This window comes from Mustela lutreola, chromosome 15 (assembly GCF_030435805.1).
Source record: "Mustela lutreola isolate mMusLut2 chromosome 15, mMusLut2.pri, whole genome shotgun sequence".
Classification (NCBI taxonomy): domain Eukaryota; kingdom Metazoa; phylum Chordata; class Mammalia; order Carnivora; family Mustelidae; genus Mustela; species Mustela lutreola.
This window is the reverse complement of record NC_081304.1, coordinates 16,294,301-16,311,542: the sequence shown is the minus strand read 5'-3', so window position 1 is coordinate 16,311,542 and position 17,242 is coordinate 16,294,301. Positions and strand designations below refer to the sequence as shown.

The 17,242-nt window shown below is 37.8% G+C and overlaps 1 protein-coding gene across 1 annotated transcript in view; it reads left to right on the top strand.

Moving 5' to 3' along the window:
- The window catches only part of EFCAB13 (EF-hand calcium binding domain 13), a 132,299-nt gene that overhangs the window by 15,143 nt on the left and 99,914 nt on the right, over positions 1-17,242 (top strand). The window contains exons 4-6 of the mRNA XM_059149515.1: positions 12,198-12,309; positions 15,856-15,986; positions 16,762-16,844. Of these exons, the coding sequence (XP_059005498.1) occupies positions 12,198-12,309; positions 15,856-15,986; positions 16,762-16,844 (326 nt within the window). The remainder of the gene's footprint in view (positions 1-12,197; positions 12,310-15,855; positions 15,987-16,761; positions 16,845-17,242) is intronic.

Sequence of the window (17,242 nt, the reverse complement as noted above, 5' to 3'; positions counted from 1 at the left end):
GGAATTTGGATAGGAATTGCATTGATTCTATAGATTACTTTGGGTAGTATGGACATTTTAACAATATTAATTCTTCTAATCCACAAACACAGAATATACTGCCACATAATTTGTGTCTTCTTCATTTTTTAAATTAATATTTTATAGTTTTCAGTGTCCAGATCTTTCACCTCCTTGGTTAAATCTATTTCTAAGTATTTTAGTTTCTGATGATATTGTAAATGGGATTGTTATCTTAATTTCTATTTCTGATGATTTGTTGTTAATTTCTGCAACTGATTTTTGTATATTGATTTTGTATCCTGCAACTTTACTGAATTTATTTATTAGCTCTAACAGGTTTTGGTTTTTTTTTTTTTTTAAGATTTTGTTTATTTATTTGACAGAAAGAGAGAAAGTGAGAGAGGGAACACAGGCAGGGGGAGTAGGAGAGGAAGAAGCAGACTTCCTGCTGAGCAAGGGAGCCTGATACAGGGCCCTATCCCAGGACTACAAGATCATGACCCATGCCAAAGGCAGATGCTTAATGACTGAGCCACCCAGGAGCCCCATTTCTAACAGTTTTTTGATAGAGTCTTTAAGGTTTTCTGTATAAAAGATCATATCATTTGGAAATAGAGACAGTTTAACTTCTTTCTTTCCATTTGAATGCCTTTATTTCTTTTACTTGCCTAATTGCTCTGGCTAGGATTTCAATACTATGTTGAAGAAAAGTGGTGAGCGTGGGCACCCTTCTTTTGTTCCTGATCTTACAGGGAAAGCTTTAAGTTTTTGACTGTTTAGTATCATATTAGCTCTGGCTTGTCATATATATCCTTTATTGTGTTGATGTATATTCCTTCTATACCCACTTTGCTGGGATCTCTTATCATGAAAGAAAATTGAACTTTATCAGTGTTTTTTCTGTATCTTTTGAGATGATCATATGATTTTTATCCTTCATTTTGTTAATGTGGTTATTTGGAAAAACCTCAGTTCTCCTATGTTTCTCCTTTACTATCATACTACCACCATATTCATAACACTTCTGACCCCCAGATGTGTGGTATCCTACACCAAGCTATTCTGTGACACCAGTTGGATGTCCTGCAATTTAACTCAATTCTAACACTAGCTACCTAGAGATAGCATCAGATCTCACAGGTTAGTTGGCTCAGTCACTTGAGACTGCCTACCCCACATGCACTTTATATGCCAATCTCAAGTAGTAAGTTCCCAATTTCCCCACAACTTTTGTTGGATTTAGATACAAATCAGAGCTTCCCATTACCCTTCTTTGAGTTTAATTAATTGCTAGAACATCTCACAGAACTCAGGGAAACACTCATGTTTACCAGTTTAATAAAGGATATGACAGAGTATACAGGTGAATAGCCAGATGAAGATATAAACAAAGTGAGATTTGGGGGTGTCCCAAGCACAGGAGCCACTGTCCTCATGGAGTTGGGGTGTGTCACCCTCCCAGTTTGAGGATGTGTTCACCAACCCAGAATCTCTCCAGAGAGGGCAGAGGAGCTGGAAATGGAATTAATAATTGATCGTGCCTACATGAGAAAGCCTCCATAAAAATCTCGGCAATATGGGGTTCAGAGATCTTCCTGGTTGGTGTAAACATCCACATACCAGGAGGGCGATGTACTCTAACTCCAAGAGAATAGAAGCTCCTATGCTGAGATCTTCCCAGATTTTGCCATATGTATCTCTTCATCTGACTTTATCTGTATCTTCTATCATATATGAAAAATAAACTCATTAATATAAGTAACTATTTTTCTGAGTTCTGTGAGCTCTTCTGGAAAAGTAATCAAATCCAAGGAGGACCTTGTAGTAGGAATCTCTGATTTATAACTTATCAGTCAGAGTTGTGACTCCACAAGTAGGTTGGGGCAGTCTTGTGGGACTGAGCCCTTAACCTGTAGAATCTGACAGTATATTCAGGTAGATAGTGTCAGAATGGAGTTAATTTGTAGGACACCCAGCTGGTGTGGCAGAGAATTGCTTCACGGGATGGGGGGTACCTCACACATCTAGTGTCAGAAGTGTTGTGAGTATGGTAGTAATGTGGGAGTAAAGGAGAAACAGAGAATGGGTTTTCCCTATACTGTGCTGTATCACATTTACTAATTAGCCTGTGTTGAACCATACTTGAATCCCAGAAATAAATACCACTAGATCATTAATGTACTGTTGATTTGGTTTGCCAGTATTTTGTTGAGAATTTTTGCATCTATGTTTATCAGGGATATTGGGCTATAGTTTTCTTTTCTTGTAGTATCCTTTTCTGGCTTTGCTATGCTGAGGCTTATGCTGGCTTCTTAAAATGAGTTTGGAAGTGTTCTTTCCTCTTCAATTTTTGGGAAGAGTTTGAGAAGATTTGGCATTAATTCTTTAAATATTTCACCAGTGAAATATTTAAATAGAATTAAATATTTAAATAGAATTCACCAGTGAAGCTATCCTGGACTTTTCTTTGTTGGGAGGTTTTTGATTACTGATTCTATCTCCTTACTAATAATTAGTCTTTTCAGATTTTCTGTTTCTTCGTGATTCATTCTTACATGGTTTTAGAAACTTAGAAATTTATATATTTCTTCTGGGTTACCTAATTTGTTGGCATATAATTATTCAGAGTAGTTTCTTATGATGTTTAATATTTCTGTTATCAGTTGAATGTCTCTTCTTTTTTCTGATTTTATTTTATTTGAGTCTTCTCTTTTTTTCTTAGTCTAGTAAGATTTGCTAATTTTGGTTATCTTTTAAAAAAATAAGCTCTTAGCTTCTTTGATCTTTTCTACTATCTTTTTAGTTTCACTTGTTTTGGCTCTAATCTTTGTTATTTCCTTTCTTTCCTTAACTCTGGGCTTAATTTTTTTCTTTCTTCCAGTTCCTTGAGGTATAAAATTAGGCTGTTTATTTGAGATCGTTCTTTTTTCCTTATATAGGCATTTATCTCTATAAATGTTTCTCTTAGAACAGCTTTTGCTGCATCCAGTAAGTTTTGGTATGTCATGTTTTCATTTACTTTGTCTCCAGATGTTTTTTTATTTCTCTTTTGATTTTCTCTTTGACCCATTGGTTGTTCAGGAACATGTTTAATCTCTGCATATGTGTTTTTTCCCAGTCTTTTTCTTATAATTAACTTATTGTTTTATACCTTTGTGGTCAGAAAAGATGCTTGATATGATTTCATCTTCTTAAGGTTTTAAGGACTTGTTTTGGGGTGCCTGGGTGGCTCAGTGGGTGATCTTTGGGTCCTGGGATTGAGCCCCCCATCAGGCTCTCTGCTTAGCAGGGAGCCTGCTTCCTCCTTCTCTCTCTGCCTGCCTTTCTGCCTATTTATGATCTCTGCATGTCAAATAAATAAAATCTTAAAAAAAAAAAGACTTGTGGCCTAACAATTGATCTATTCCAGAGAATGTTGCATATATGCTTGAGAAGAATGTGTATTCTGCTGCTGTTGGATAGAGTGTTCTCTATATGTTTGTCCCTATAGGTCCATTTGGTTGATGATGTAGTTGGAATCCAATGTTTCCCTTTGTCTTTCTGTCTTGTTGATGGATCCATTGTTGAAAGTGGGGTATTGAGTTTCTCTAAGTATTGCTGCATTGCTGTTTATTTCTCTCTTCAGATATATTAATCCTAGTTTTATATCTTTCAGTGCTATTATGTTGAATGTATAAATATTACAATTGCTTTATCCTTTTGATTAATTCATCCCTTTATCATAATATAATGACTTTTTTTGTTACAGTTTTTGACTTAAAAACATATATTGAAATTTATTTTGTCTAAAGTAAATATAGCTACCCCTTCCCTCTTTTGGTTTCCATTTGCATGGAATATATTTTTCTATCTCTTTTCTTTCAGTCTATACTTGTCCTTAAAGCTGAAGTGATCGTCTGGAGGACAGCATATATTTGGGTCTTTTTTTTTTTCTTTTTCTTTTAATCTATTCAGTCACTCTATGTCTTTTGATTGGAGAAGTTAGTCCATTTATATTTAAGGTAACTATTGATAGGGTGGACTTACTATTGTCATTTTGATTGTTTTCTGGCTGTTTTATAATTTCTTTGTTCCTTTCTCTTGCTCTCTTCCTTTGTGATTTGGTAATTTTTCTCTAGTAATATACTTTAAAAAATTTCTTCTTTAAATTTTTAATTGAATTTACAACCCTGAGATCAAAAGTCACATGCTTTCTTATAAAGCCAATCTAGTGTAATGAACTCCTTTCACTTTTTTTTTTTGTTCTGTAAAACTCTTTGTCTGTCTTTCCATTCTGAAGGACAACTTGGTGAGGTGGTCTATTCTTTTTTTTTTTTTTTTTTATAAACATATATTTTTATCCCCAGGGGTACAGGTCTGTGAATCACCAGGTTTACACACTTCACAGCACTCACCAAAGCACACACCCTCCCCAATGTCCATAATCCCACCCCCTTCTCCCAACCCCCCTCCCCCCAGCAACCCTCAGTTTGTTTTGTGAGATTAAGTCACTTATGGTTTGTCTCCCTCCCAATCCCATCTTGTTTCATTGATTCTTCTCCTACCCACTTAAGCCCCCATGTTGCATCACCACTTCCTCATATCAGGGAGATCATATGATAGTTGTCTTTCTCTGCTTGACTTATTTCGCTAAGCATGATACGCTCTAGTTCCATCCATGTTGTCGCAAATGGCAAGATTTCATTTCTTTTGATGGCTGCATAGTATTCCATTGTGTATATATACCACATCTTCTTGATCCATTCATCTGTTGATGGACATCTAGGTTATTTCCATAGTTTGGCTATTGTGGACATTGCTGCTATAAACATTCAGGTGCACGTGCCCCTTTGGATCACTGCGTTTGTATCTTTAGGGTAAATGCCCAATAGTGCAATTGCTGGGTCATAGGGCAGTTCTATTTTCAACATTTTGAGGAACCTCCATGCTGTTTTCCAGAGTGGCTGCACCAGCTTGCATTCCCACCAACAGTGGAGGAGGGTTCCCCTTTCTCCGCATCCTCGCCAGCATCTGTCATTTCCTGACTTGTTGATTTTAGCCATTCTGACTGGTGTGAGGTGATATCGCATTGTGGTTTTGATTTAGTTTGCTAAGTTCTTTATAGATTCTGGACACTAGTCCTTTATCTGATATATCGTTTGCAAATATCTTCTCCCATTCTGTCAGTTGTCAGTTGTCTTTTGATTTTGTGAACTGTTTCCTTTGCTGTGCAAAAGCTTTTGATCTTGATGAAATCCCAATAGTTCATTTTTGCCCTTGCTTCCCTTGCCTTTGGCGTTGTTCCTAGGAAGATGTTGCTGCGGCTGAGGTCGAAGAGGTTGCTGCCTGTGTTCTCCTCAAGGATTTTGATGGATTCCTTTCGCACATTGAGGTCCTTCATCCATTTTGAGTCTGTTTTTGTGTGTGGTGTAAGGAAATGGTCCAATTTCATTTTTCTGCATGTGGCTGTCCAATTTTCCCAGCACCATTTATTGAAGAGGCTGTCTTTTTTCCACTGGACATTCTTTCCTGCTTTGTCGAAGATTAGTTGACTGTAGAGTTGAGGGTCTATTTCTGGGCTCTCTATTCTGTTCCATTGATCTATGTGTCTGTTTTTGTGCCAGTACCATGCTGTCTTGATGATGACAGCTTTGTAATAGAGCTTGAAGTCAGGAATTGTGATGCCACCAACGTTGGCTTTCTTTTTCAATATCCCTTTGGCTATTCGAGGTCTTTTCTGGTTCCATATAAATTTTAGAATTATTTGTTCCATTTCTTTGAAAAAGATGGATGGTACTTTGATAGGAATTGCATTAAATGTGTAGATTGCTTTAGGTAGCATAGACATTTTCACAATATTTATTCTTCCAATCCAGGAGCATGGAACATTTTTCCATTTCTTTGTGTCTTCCTCAATTTCTTTCATGAGTATTTTATAGTTTCTGAGTATAGATTCTGTGCCTCTTTGGTTAGGTTTATTCCTAGGTATCTTACGGTTTTGGGTGCAATTGTAAATGGGATTGACTCCTTAATTTCTCTTTCTTCTGTCTTGCTGTTGGTGTAGAGAAATGCAACTGATTTCTGTGCATTGATTTTATATCCTGACACTTTACTGAATTCCTGTATAAGTTCTAGCAGTTTTGGAGTGGAGTGTTTTGGGTTTTCCACATATAGTATCATATCATCTGCGAAGAGTGATAATTTGACTTCTTCTTTGCCTATTTGGATGCCTTTAATTTCCTTTTGTTGTCTGATTGCTGAGGCTAGGACCTCTAGTACTATGTTGAATAGCAGTGGTGATAATGGACATCCCTGGCGTTTTCCTGACCTTAGCAGAAAAGCTTTCGGTTTTTCTCCATTGAGAATGATATTTGCAGTGGGTTTTTCATAGATGGCTTTGATGATATTGAGGTATGTGCCCTCTATCCCTACACTTTGAAGAGTTTTGATCAGGAAGGGACGCTATACTTTGTCAAATGCTTTTTCAGCATCTATTGAGAGTATCATATGGTTCTTGTTCTTTCTTTTATTGATGTGTTGTATCACATTGACTGATTTGCGGATGTTGAACCAACCTTGCAGCCCTGGAATAAATCCCACTTGGTCGTGGTGAATAATCCTTTTAATGTACTGTTGAATCCTATTGGCTAGTATTTTGTTGAGTATTTTCGCATCTGTGTTCATCAAGGATATTGGTCTATAGCTCTCTTTTTTGATGGGATCCTTGTCTGGTTTTGGGTCAAGGTGATGCTGGCCTCATAAAATGAGTTTGGAAGTTTTCCTTCCATTTCCATTTTTTGGAACAGTTTCAGGAGAATAGGAATTAGTTCTTCTTTAAATGTTTGGTAGAATTCCCCCGGGAAGCCATCTGGCCCTGGGCTTTTGTTTGTTTGGAGATTTTTAATGACTGTTTCAATCTCCTTACTGGTTATGGGTTTGTTCAGGCTTTCTATTTCTTCCTGGTTCATTTGTGGTAGTTTATATGTTTCTAGGAATGCATCCATTTCTTCCAGATTGTCAAATTTATTGGCGTAGAGTTGCTCATAGTATGTTCTTATAATAGTTTGTATTTCTTTGGTGTTAGTTGTGATCTCTCCTCTTTCATTCATGATTTTATTTATTTGGGTCCTTTCTCTTTTCTTTTTGATAAGTTGGGCCAGGGGTTTATCAATTTTATTAATTCTTTCAAATAACCAGTTCCTAGTTTTGTTGATTTGTTCTATTGTTTTTTTGGTTTCTATTTCATTGATTTCTGCTCTGATCTTTATGATTTCTCTTCTCCTGCTGGGCTTAGGGTTTCTTTCTTGTTCTTTCTCCAGCTCCTTTAGTTGTAGGGTTAGGTTGTGTACCTGAGACCTTTCTTGTTTCTTGAGAAAGGTTTGTACCGCTATATATTTTCCTCTCAGGACTGCCTTTGTTGTGTCCCACAGATTTTGAACCGTTGTATTTTCATTATCATTTGTTTCCATGATTTTTTTCAATTCTTCTTTAATTTCCCGGTTGACCCATTCATTCTTTAGAAGGATGCTGTTTAGTCTCCATGTATTTGGGTTCTTTCCAAACTTCCTTTTGTGGTTGAGTTCTAGCTTTAGAGCATTGTGGTCTGAAAATATGCAGGGAATGATCCCAATCTTTTGATACCGGTTGAGTCCTGATTTAGGACCGAGGATGTGATCTATTCTGGAGAATGTTCCATGTGCACTAGAGAAGAATGTGTATTCTGTTGCTTTGGGATGAAATGTTCTGAATATATCTGTGATGTCCATCTGGTCCAGTATGTCGTTTAAGGCCTTTATTTCCTTGCTTTATTTCCTTTGCTTGGATGATCTGTCCATTTCAGTGAGGGGAGTGTTAAAGTCCCTTACTATTATTGTATTATTGTTGATGTGTTTCTTTGATTTTGTTATTAATTGGTTTATATGGTTGGCTGCTCCCACATTGGGGGCGTAGATATTTAAAATTGTTAAATCTTCTTGTTGGACAGACCCTTTGAGTATGATATAGTGTCCTTCCTCATCTCTTATTATAGTCTTTGGCTTAAAATCTAATTGCCACTCCTGCTTTCTTCTGATGTCCATTAGCATGGTAAATTCTTTTCCACCCCCTCACTTTAAATCTGGAGGTGTCTTTGGGCTTAAAATGAGTTTCTTGGAGGCAACATATAGATGGGTTTTGTTTTTTTATCCATTCTGATACCCTGTGTCTTTTGACAGGGGCATTTAGCCCATTCACATTCAGGGTAACTATTGAGAGATATGAATTTAGTGCCATTGTATTGTCTGTAAGGTGACTGTTACTGTATATGGTCTCTGTTCCTTTCTGATCTACCACTTGTAGGCTCTCTCTTTGCTTAGAGGACCCCTTTCAATATTTCCTGTAGAGCTGGTTTGGTGTTTGCAAATTCTTTCAGTTTTTGTTTGTCCTGGAAGCTTTTAATCTCTCCTTCTATTTTCAATGATAGCCTAGCTGGATATAGTATTCTTGGCTGCATGTTTTTCTCGTTTAGTGCTCTGAAAATATCATTTCAGCTCTTTCTGGCCTGCCAGGTCTCTCTGGATAAGTCAGCTGCCAATCTAATATTTTTACCATTGTATGTTACAGACTTCTTTTCCCTGGCTGCTTTCAGGATTTTCTCTTTGTCACTGAGACTTGTAAATTTTACTATTAGGTGATGAGGTGTGGGCCTATTCTTATTGATTTTGAGGGGTGTTCTCTGAACCTCCTGAATTTTGATGCTCGTTCCCTTTGCCGTATTGGGGAAATTCTCCCCAATAATTCTCTCCAGTATACCTTCTGCTCCCCTCTCTCTTTCTTCTTCTTCTGGAATCCCAATTATTCTAATGTTGTTTCGTCTTATGGTGTCACTTATCTCTTGAATTCTCCCCTCGTGGTCCAGTAGCTGTTTGTCCCTCTTTTGCTCAGCTTCTTTATTCTCTGTCATTTGGTCTTCTATATCACTAATTCTTTCTTCTGCCTCATTTATCCTAGCAGTGAGAGCCTCCATTTTTGATTGCACCTCATTAATAGCTTTTTTGATTTCAACTTGGTTAGATTTTAGTTCTTTTATTTCTCCAGAAAGGGCTTTTATATCTCTCGAGAGGGTTTCTCTAATATCTTCCATGCCTTTTTCGAGCCCGGCTAGAACCTTGAGAATTGTCATTCTGAAGTCTAGATCTGACATATTACCAATGTCTGTATTGATTAGGTCCCTAGCCTTCGGTACTGCCTCTTGTTCTTTTTTTTTGTGTTGAATTTTTCCGTCTTGTCATTTTGTCCAGATAAGAGTATATGAAGGAGCAAGTGGCAACAACCCCAGGAAAATATGCTTTAACCAAATTAGAAGAGATCCCAAATCGTGATGGGGGAGAAAGGGGATAAAAAGAGGTTCAAAAAGGAAGAACAAAAAAAAAAAAAAAGAAAAAAGAAAAAAAAAAGAAAAAAAGAGAAGAATTAAAAAAAAAGAAAACAAATAAGAAAAATATAAAAAAGAAAAAAATATATATTAGATAAACTAGTTAAAAAAGTTAAAAAAGAAAAAGGTAAAAGTTAAAAAAAAAATTTAACCAGAAGGCGAGAAAAAAAACAAAAAATGAAAAAGAAAAAAATTAAATTAACTGCAAGACTAAAAAAAATTACAGGGAAAAAGCCATGAGTTTCGTGCTTTGCTTTCTCCTCCTCTGGAATTCTGCTGCTCTCCTTGGTATTGAAACCGCACTCCTTGGTAGGTGAACTTGGTCTCGGCTGGATTTCTTGTTGATCTTCTGGGAGAGGGGCCTGTTGTAGTGATTCTCAAGTGTCTTTGCCCCAGGCGGAATTGCACCGCCCTTATAGGGGCCGGGGTGAGTATTCCGCTCGGGTTTGCTTTCAGGAACTTTTGTTCCCTGAGCGCTTTCTGTAGAGTTCCGGAGGACGGGGAATACAAATGGCGGCCTCCTGGTCTCCGGCCCGGAGGAGCCCGGAGCCCAGGGCCCCACTCCTCAGTGTGCCCTCAGAGAACAGCGCCCAGTTACTCCCGTCTGCCTGACCTCCGGCCGCGCTCTGAGCTCACCGAGCCTGCGACCGGTTCAAGGTAACACCGAGCTGTGAGCTTACTGTCGGCTCTGTCTCTGTAGCCGGCTTTCCCGTTCCAATACCCGCAAGCTCTGTGACACTCAGACACCCCCGATCCTTCTGTGACCCTGCGGGACCTGAGGCCACGCTGACCCTGCGTGGGCTTCGCCCCAGTTTAGCCTCTGGAGCGATGTCCCTCAGTGGAACAGACTTTTAAAAGTCCTGATTTTGTGTGGGGTTGCTCCGCCGCTTGCCGGGAGCTGGCCCCTCCCCCCGGGGTCTATCTTCCCATCGCTTTGGATTCACTTCTCCGCCGGTCCTACCTTTCAGAAAGTGTTTTTTTTTTTCTGTTTACAGAATTGCTGTTCTTCTTCTCTTCGATCTGCCGATGGATTTTCAGGTGTTTGCAATCTTTAGATAGGCTATCTAGCTGATCTCCGGCTAGCTGAAGTAGTCTCAGCCTGCTACTTCTCCGCCATCTTGACTCCTCCTATGAGGTGGTCTATTCTTGGTTGGCAGGGTTTTTTCCCCTAGCACTTTGAATATATCATACCACTCCTTTCTGGCCTGCAGGTTTCTGCTGACAAATCTGCTGATAGTCTCATGGGGATTCTCACTATTCCTTTGTGTTAGATGACAAAAGGCAAGGAAGGAATGGAAGGTGGTAGAGTGTTCCTTTACTTTATTTTATTAACTGTGTAAAATAGGTTAACACCTGGGGACACACAGTGCCCTAGAGGAAGTGCATGTCTGGGAAAGGAAATGTACAGATGAGCCCGGAGCATCTGGTGCTAGAGAAATAAGGAAACTAACAAAGACTCCTATCAGAGATGCATCAAAATGTCTCAAGAGCCTACTTGAAGAGATTCCCACCATACCTGTGACAATTAGGGTGTCAATAAGGGTAATAATTATAAGGAAGTAAGATAAATTTAATGTATGTAACTCCAAGGGTACAAAATAGTATAAAAATTATTTTGTCACTATTGGAGGATACAAGTGACCGAAGTCATTGTTATGAAAAGGAAAAGAATAAAGTAATTATCCCACCTTTCTATGTGAACTATACCACTGAGTAACCAAATAATACCCAAGAGGAAGTTTTTCTTTATAGAAATATCTAATGAGTGAAGAAGGAATGATAGATTTAGGTATAAATATTTTATAGTCCCTGATGATTTTCTGAGTCTAGTTATTATGTATAAGTACAGAAGCTAATACCACAATTAGAGAACCACTTGTACATTATATACCTCCCAGTGGAAAACACCAGCATCTGTATGGTGGTTTTACTGAAAAAACAAATAAAAACTGTGAATCCTATTAAATATTTAAAATCCTACCACTGGGGATGCCTGGGTGGCTTCATCATTTAAATGTCTGCCTTTGGCTCTGGTCATGATCCCACACGGGGCTCCTTCCTCCATGGGGAGCCTGCTTCTCCCTCTGTCTGCCACTCATCCTGTCTGTGCGCTTTCTCACTTTCTCTCTCTCTTTGTGACAAATAAATAAATAAAATCTTTAAAAAAAAATCCTACAACCGTGGTAATACAATCAGACTGGGAAAAATCCAGTCTGGGAAATCTATATAAATCTAATACAATCCAGAATGGGAAATCTATAGGACAAATTGCCTGGGAATGATGCTCATGATGATGATAGAAGACATGGTAGGAGACCCTATAGATAAATGGAGATTTAAAAGACACATCAACAAACTGTAATGGGGACCTTATTGAATCCTGATGCAAAGTGTTAAAAATTTTTGATATTTATGAAACAGTTGGAAATTTGAACACTGACTGTGTTCAATATTACCACACTGGCTGTGGTAATATTAAGAAATTATTGTTAATTTTTTGGGCATCATCATTGTGTTCCAAATATATTAAAAAAATACCTTTTAGAAATTCATACTAAAATTTTTTCACATGAAATAATATAATGTGGGAATTTGCTTCAAAATAATAAGAAATAGGAGTAGAAAAGTGGATCTGGATGAAATAGGATTACCCATTATTGAAACTGGGTGATGGGTACATGGGAAAATCATCACATTACCCTACTTTTATATATGTTTGGAAAGTTCTGCAAATAAAAGATGAAAAACAAAAAGTAATAAAAAAAAGTAATTCAGGAATTACTCCATTTTTATGGCATTTTAGGAATGCAACATCAGTATTCCTGTGTGGAGAAGAAAAATTCTCTGATTTTTCAGAAGAAAATGTCAAGAGAGAGAAAACTTTACAAGGACAATTGCATACTAAAAGGACTGAGGTAAATTAATGATCTGGAAATATTTATTTTACTTTTGAGTGTTGCTTTTGGCTTTCAGACATTCCATATAATTTTAGTTCCAGTATTGAAATGTCACAATCTGAAATACTTCCACTTCCTCCTCTTCCCCTTACAATCCTCCCCCTTTTCCTCCTTTTCTTCTCCCTTTTTAAAAAAAAATATAACAAAGAGCCCTTTTCTCCCTTTTCCTCCATTAGACTTTCATTTTTATGAAATAAAGGTGCTCTCTGTTAATATTTCCGCTGCTACAATGACCCTAGGCATTCCTTCACTGTGGCAGCATAAATTCAGTCCTGGCCTCCAGCTTGCTCCGTGTATGGTCTTCTCACCTGTGTTTGTATCCTAGGACTTGTTCTACTTTTATAAACACATCATTTTTTAAACACATCATAGATCTCATTTTGAGATCCTTGACTTTGTTCCATCTACAAAGACCTTTTACCAGATAGAGTCACATATATGTTTCAAGGATTAGGATATGGGCATATCTTTTTGTGGGGCTGCCATTCAATCTACTACATTCACTGTATGATGTACTTAGATAGATACACTCTCTTTTGTCTGGATAATTTTTCTCATCTGTTTTCTAGTTTTTCTTTCTCTAGCTGAATGTAATCTGCAGTTTAACCTGTCTATTGAGGTATTAATTTCAGTGCTTATATTTTTTACTTCTAGAAATTTTATTTATTATTTTTTTAAAATCTGCCTTCTCTCATTTTCTTTGTTCATGTTCCATAGTTGTTTCAATATTGATATCTGATAAACCTAATATAAAGTCCTTGGGGATCTAAATCTGCTGTTTATTGCTTTGTGTAATCTCACTCATTAACTTATACCCTTATATCCTATATATCAAACTATATATTTGATCTAAATCTATGGGAATCTCATGATGACTCTGGATTTAGAGTACTCTCCTCCAGGAGAATTTGAATTCACTCCTGCCCTGCACTTTAGAGGTGTTACAAACATGGAATCACTTTAAATGAATTTTTTGGTTTCTATTTTCCTAGCCCATGTATTTAGTGTAGATTTGCATTCTGTACTCATGTGTGGGTAGACTGTAGCTATAACTAATCAAGAAGAGTACTCTCGGGCACCTGGGTGGCTCAGTGGGTTAAGCCGCTGCCTTCGGCTCGGGTCATGATCTCAGGGTCCTGGGATCGAGTCCCGCATCGGGCTCTCTGCTCAGCAGGGAGCCTGCTTCCCTCTCTCACTCTCTGCCTGCCTCTCTTCCTACTTGTGATCTCTCTCTGTCAAATAAATAAATAAAATCTTTAAAAAAAAAAAAAAAAAAAAAAAAAAAAAAAAAAAAAAAGAAGAGTACTCTCTCGGGCGCCTGGGCAGCTCAGTGGGTTAAGCCACTGCCTTCGCCTCAGGTCATGATCTCAGGGTCCTGGGATCGAGGCCCGAATCGGGCTCTCTGCTCAGCAGGGAGCCTGCTTCCCTCTCTCTCTCTCTGCCTGCCTCTCTGTCTACTTGTGATCTCTCTCTGTCAAGTAAATAAATAAAATCTTAAAAAAAAAAAAAAAAAAGAAGAGTACTCTCTTCTCTCTCTCTTTTTCCAGCCAAGAGCTGAGACAAAGACAGATTTTATTCTGCATACTTCTGTTTGGGATAAATTGTTTGTTTTTGTTTTTGTTTTGCTATTTTCCCCCCAGCCTATTCTTGCTGGTAACATTGCCTTTTGAAAATTTTGGCTCTATGTGGAATCTCAGTACCAATTCTTACCAATCTTATATGTTTTCAGAGTCTTATTTCTATATCCTGCATGGTCTTAGAAAGACAAAGCTCTAGATTCCATGTAAAATTGAAGACACCTACTATTATAGTCCTCATTTTGTAAAATGACGCTTTTCTATCTATCTAGCTACTTGCCACTTTTGAATCATGGTTTATACATACATGTTAAGTGGATCATTTTCTCAATCATAAGGATACTTTATTTATTTATTTTTTAAATTTTTTAAAAAAGATTTTATTTATTTATTTGACAGAAATCACAAGTAGGTGGAGAGGCAGGCAGAGAGAGAGAGAGAGAGAGAGAGCAGGAAGCAGGCTCCCCGCTGAGCAGAGAGCCCGATGTGGGGCTCGATCCCAGAACTCTGGGATCACGACCTGAGCCGAAGGCAGAGGCTTTAACCTGCTGAGCCATCCAGGCACCCCAATCATAAGGATAATTTAAAGCATAACTACCAGGTGCCTGGCTGGCTCAGTGGGTTAAGCCTCTGCCTTTGGCTCAGGTCATGATCTCAGGGTCCTGGGATTGAGCCCTGCACTGGGGTGAGAGGTGGGGATCTCTGCTCAATGGGGAGCCTGCTTCCCTCCTCTCTCTCTGCCTGCCTCTCTACCTATTAGTGATGTCTGTCTGTCAAATAAATAAATAAAAGTCTTTTAAAAAAGCATAACCCCAAAGATACAGATGTAGTGAAAAGAAGGGCCATCTGTACCCCAATGTCTATAGCAGCAATGGCCACGGTCATCAAACTGTGGAAGGAACCAAGATGCCCTTCAATGGACAAATGGATAAGGAAGATGTGGTCCATATACACTATGGAAAGTCCTCCATCAGAAAGGACGAATACCCAACTTTTGTAGCAACATGGACGGGACTGGAAGAGATTATGCTGAGTGAAATAAGTCAAGCAGAGAGAGTCAATTATCATTTGGTTTCACTTATTTGTGGAGCATAACAAATAGCATGGAGGACATGGGGAGTTAGAGAGGAGAAGGGAGTTGGGGGAAATTGGAAGGGGAGGTGAACCATGAGAGACTATGGACTCTGAAAAACAATCTGAGGGTTTTGAAGAGGTGGGGGATAGGGTCGGGGTACCAGGTGGTGGGTATTATAGAGGGCACGGATTGCATGGAGCACTGGGTGTGGTGCAAAAATAATGAATACTGTTATGCTGAAAATAAAAAATAAATTAAAAAAAGCATAACTACCTATGTTAATTGGTGGTGGTGGTGGGTTTTTTTTTTTTTTTTTTTAAAGATTTTGTTATTTGTGTGTGTGAGAGAGAGCAAAAGCAGGGGGAGCAGCAGGCAGAGGGAGAACTAGGCTCCCTGCTGAGCAAGGAGCCTGACGTGGGATTTGATCCCAGGACCCCAGGGGATTATGACCTGAGCCAAAGACAGATGCTTCACCGACTGAGCCACCCAGGCATCCCACTACCTGTATTATTTAAATAACTGTTTTGCTCATATAGTCATAGCCTATATGTATAGTCTAGAATTTGATGGTCTTGTCTTTACTGTACCATAGATTTGCCATGTTTTGTAAAATCAGTTATTATAAATTGACAGAATATTAATATTAATTAGGAGATGATTTAGTTGCATGCTTAGAAAAATGTGGCTTTGCAAAAGAATATTGTATAGTTTATTTCAAATTTTAGTATATATAAACTAATTTCCTTATGAAAAACAATTTTACATCAATGAGGAGCTTAGATATGATATGAGGAGCCTGCCTTTTAAGAGGTCTGTGATCTCAGGCATCAACATTCTTGTATTTGGCTCTAGATCGCCTCTTCCTCAGTGAAGCTGTCAAAGGAGAAGATGACTAGGAAAGAAAACTCTTTATTCAAGTTGCCGAATCAGTACAGCGTTCAGAAGATTTTACCACCCCTTTGTACATCTTCCTCAATTATTCGGTATTTAAGTCACTGTATTTTTTACCCTAAATATTGCATTCAGATTTGAGTTTTTTTTTTCTTTTTTGGAATCATCCATTCTTTCCACATATTTTGCATACTGCAAAATAGTTTGTGCAAACTAAGACTATGCTGTTAGGAAGGGTGATGTAGAGCTGAGCCCACTGTATATGGAAATGAGAGACTTGGACTTGAGTCCTTACTGACCTCACATGCTAGCTTAGGCTCTTGTACAATTCACTTTGTATCCCTGGGCCTCAGTCTCCACATCTGTGCAAGAGTCTTGTACTAGATGGACTGTTGAGATTTCTTCTAACACAGTTTATGATTTCAGTTATTTATGCATTATGGGATTAGATAAATCACTTTTTCAAAATATTTTTACTGACAAGTTGTGGAATCTGGGATTCTTTGCTATTTAAAGATATTCCTGTTTTTCCTTACTATAATAACTCTGAAAATTTGCTGTAACTTGAATTAAGAGTAATAGCCAAATGATTGTGGGTGGTGGGCACTACTTACTGACTAGGGTAAATTTTACTCCATAGAGCACCTAAAAGAAGCACCAGGGGTATTCTGGGATGAAGAATATATAATTCACTATCACTTGGACAGTTAAGAAAGGTTTTTATGGAGTAAGACACTGGAGACTCTCAAACCATTGATAGGTTTATTAATATTTTAATGGAAAAATGGCATAAATATTGTGTGCGCACACACGCGCTGTTTTGCTCTATTTTTGTGCTGCTTTCTAATGTGGCTGTTTCTTTGACAGGAAAAGGGAAATGATTTCTAGCCTCTACAAGACATTATATAATGAAGTACCTCAAAGAAACTTATACTCACAAGAATTAAGTGGTAATAATAGGTTCTAGAATTTCTTGAATTAATTTCCTGATTGTGTGTTTAATAGAGTTAGCATCTCTTTCTTTACTCCTAATGGCATATAATATCAATTAATATTACATGATATGGCAAATGCTGTAGCCTGTGAGCAAGGCATAAGTATATTAAGTATTCTTGAATGTCTTCTGTTGTATTGATGAGATAGGCAAAATATAACATATGTACTTAATCTTGTTCAAATTATTTGGGAAAAAAGTCTGGATATTACATCCAATGAATATACGTATTAGTGAGCATTGGAGTCACTGATTTTACTGGGATTTAGTCCTTGGTATCTTAATATTAAGAATCATAGTACTCTTTACTTCTTGACACTGAATTCTTCCATATCTTGGGTCTCTCCTCTGTAT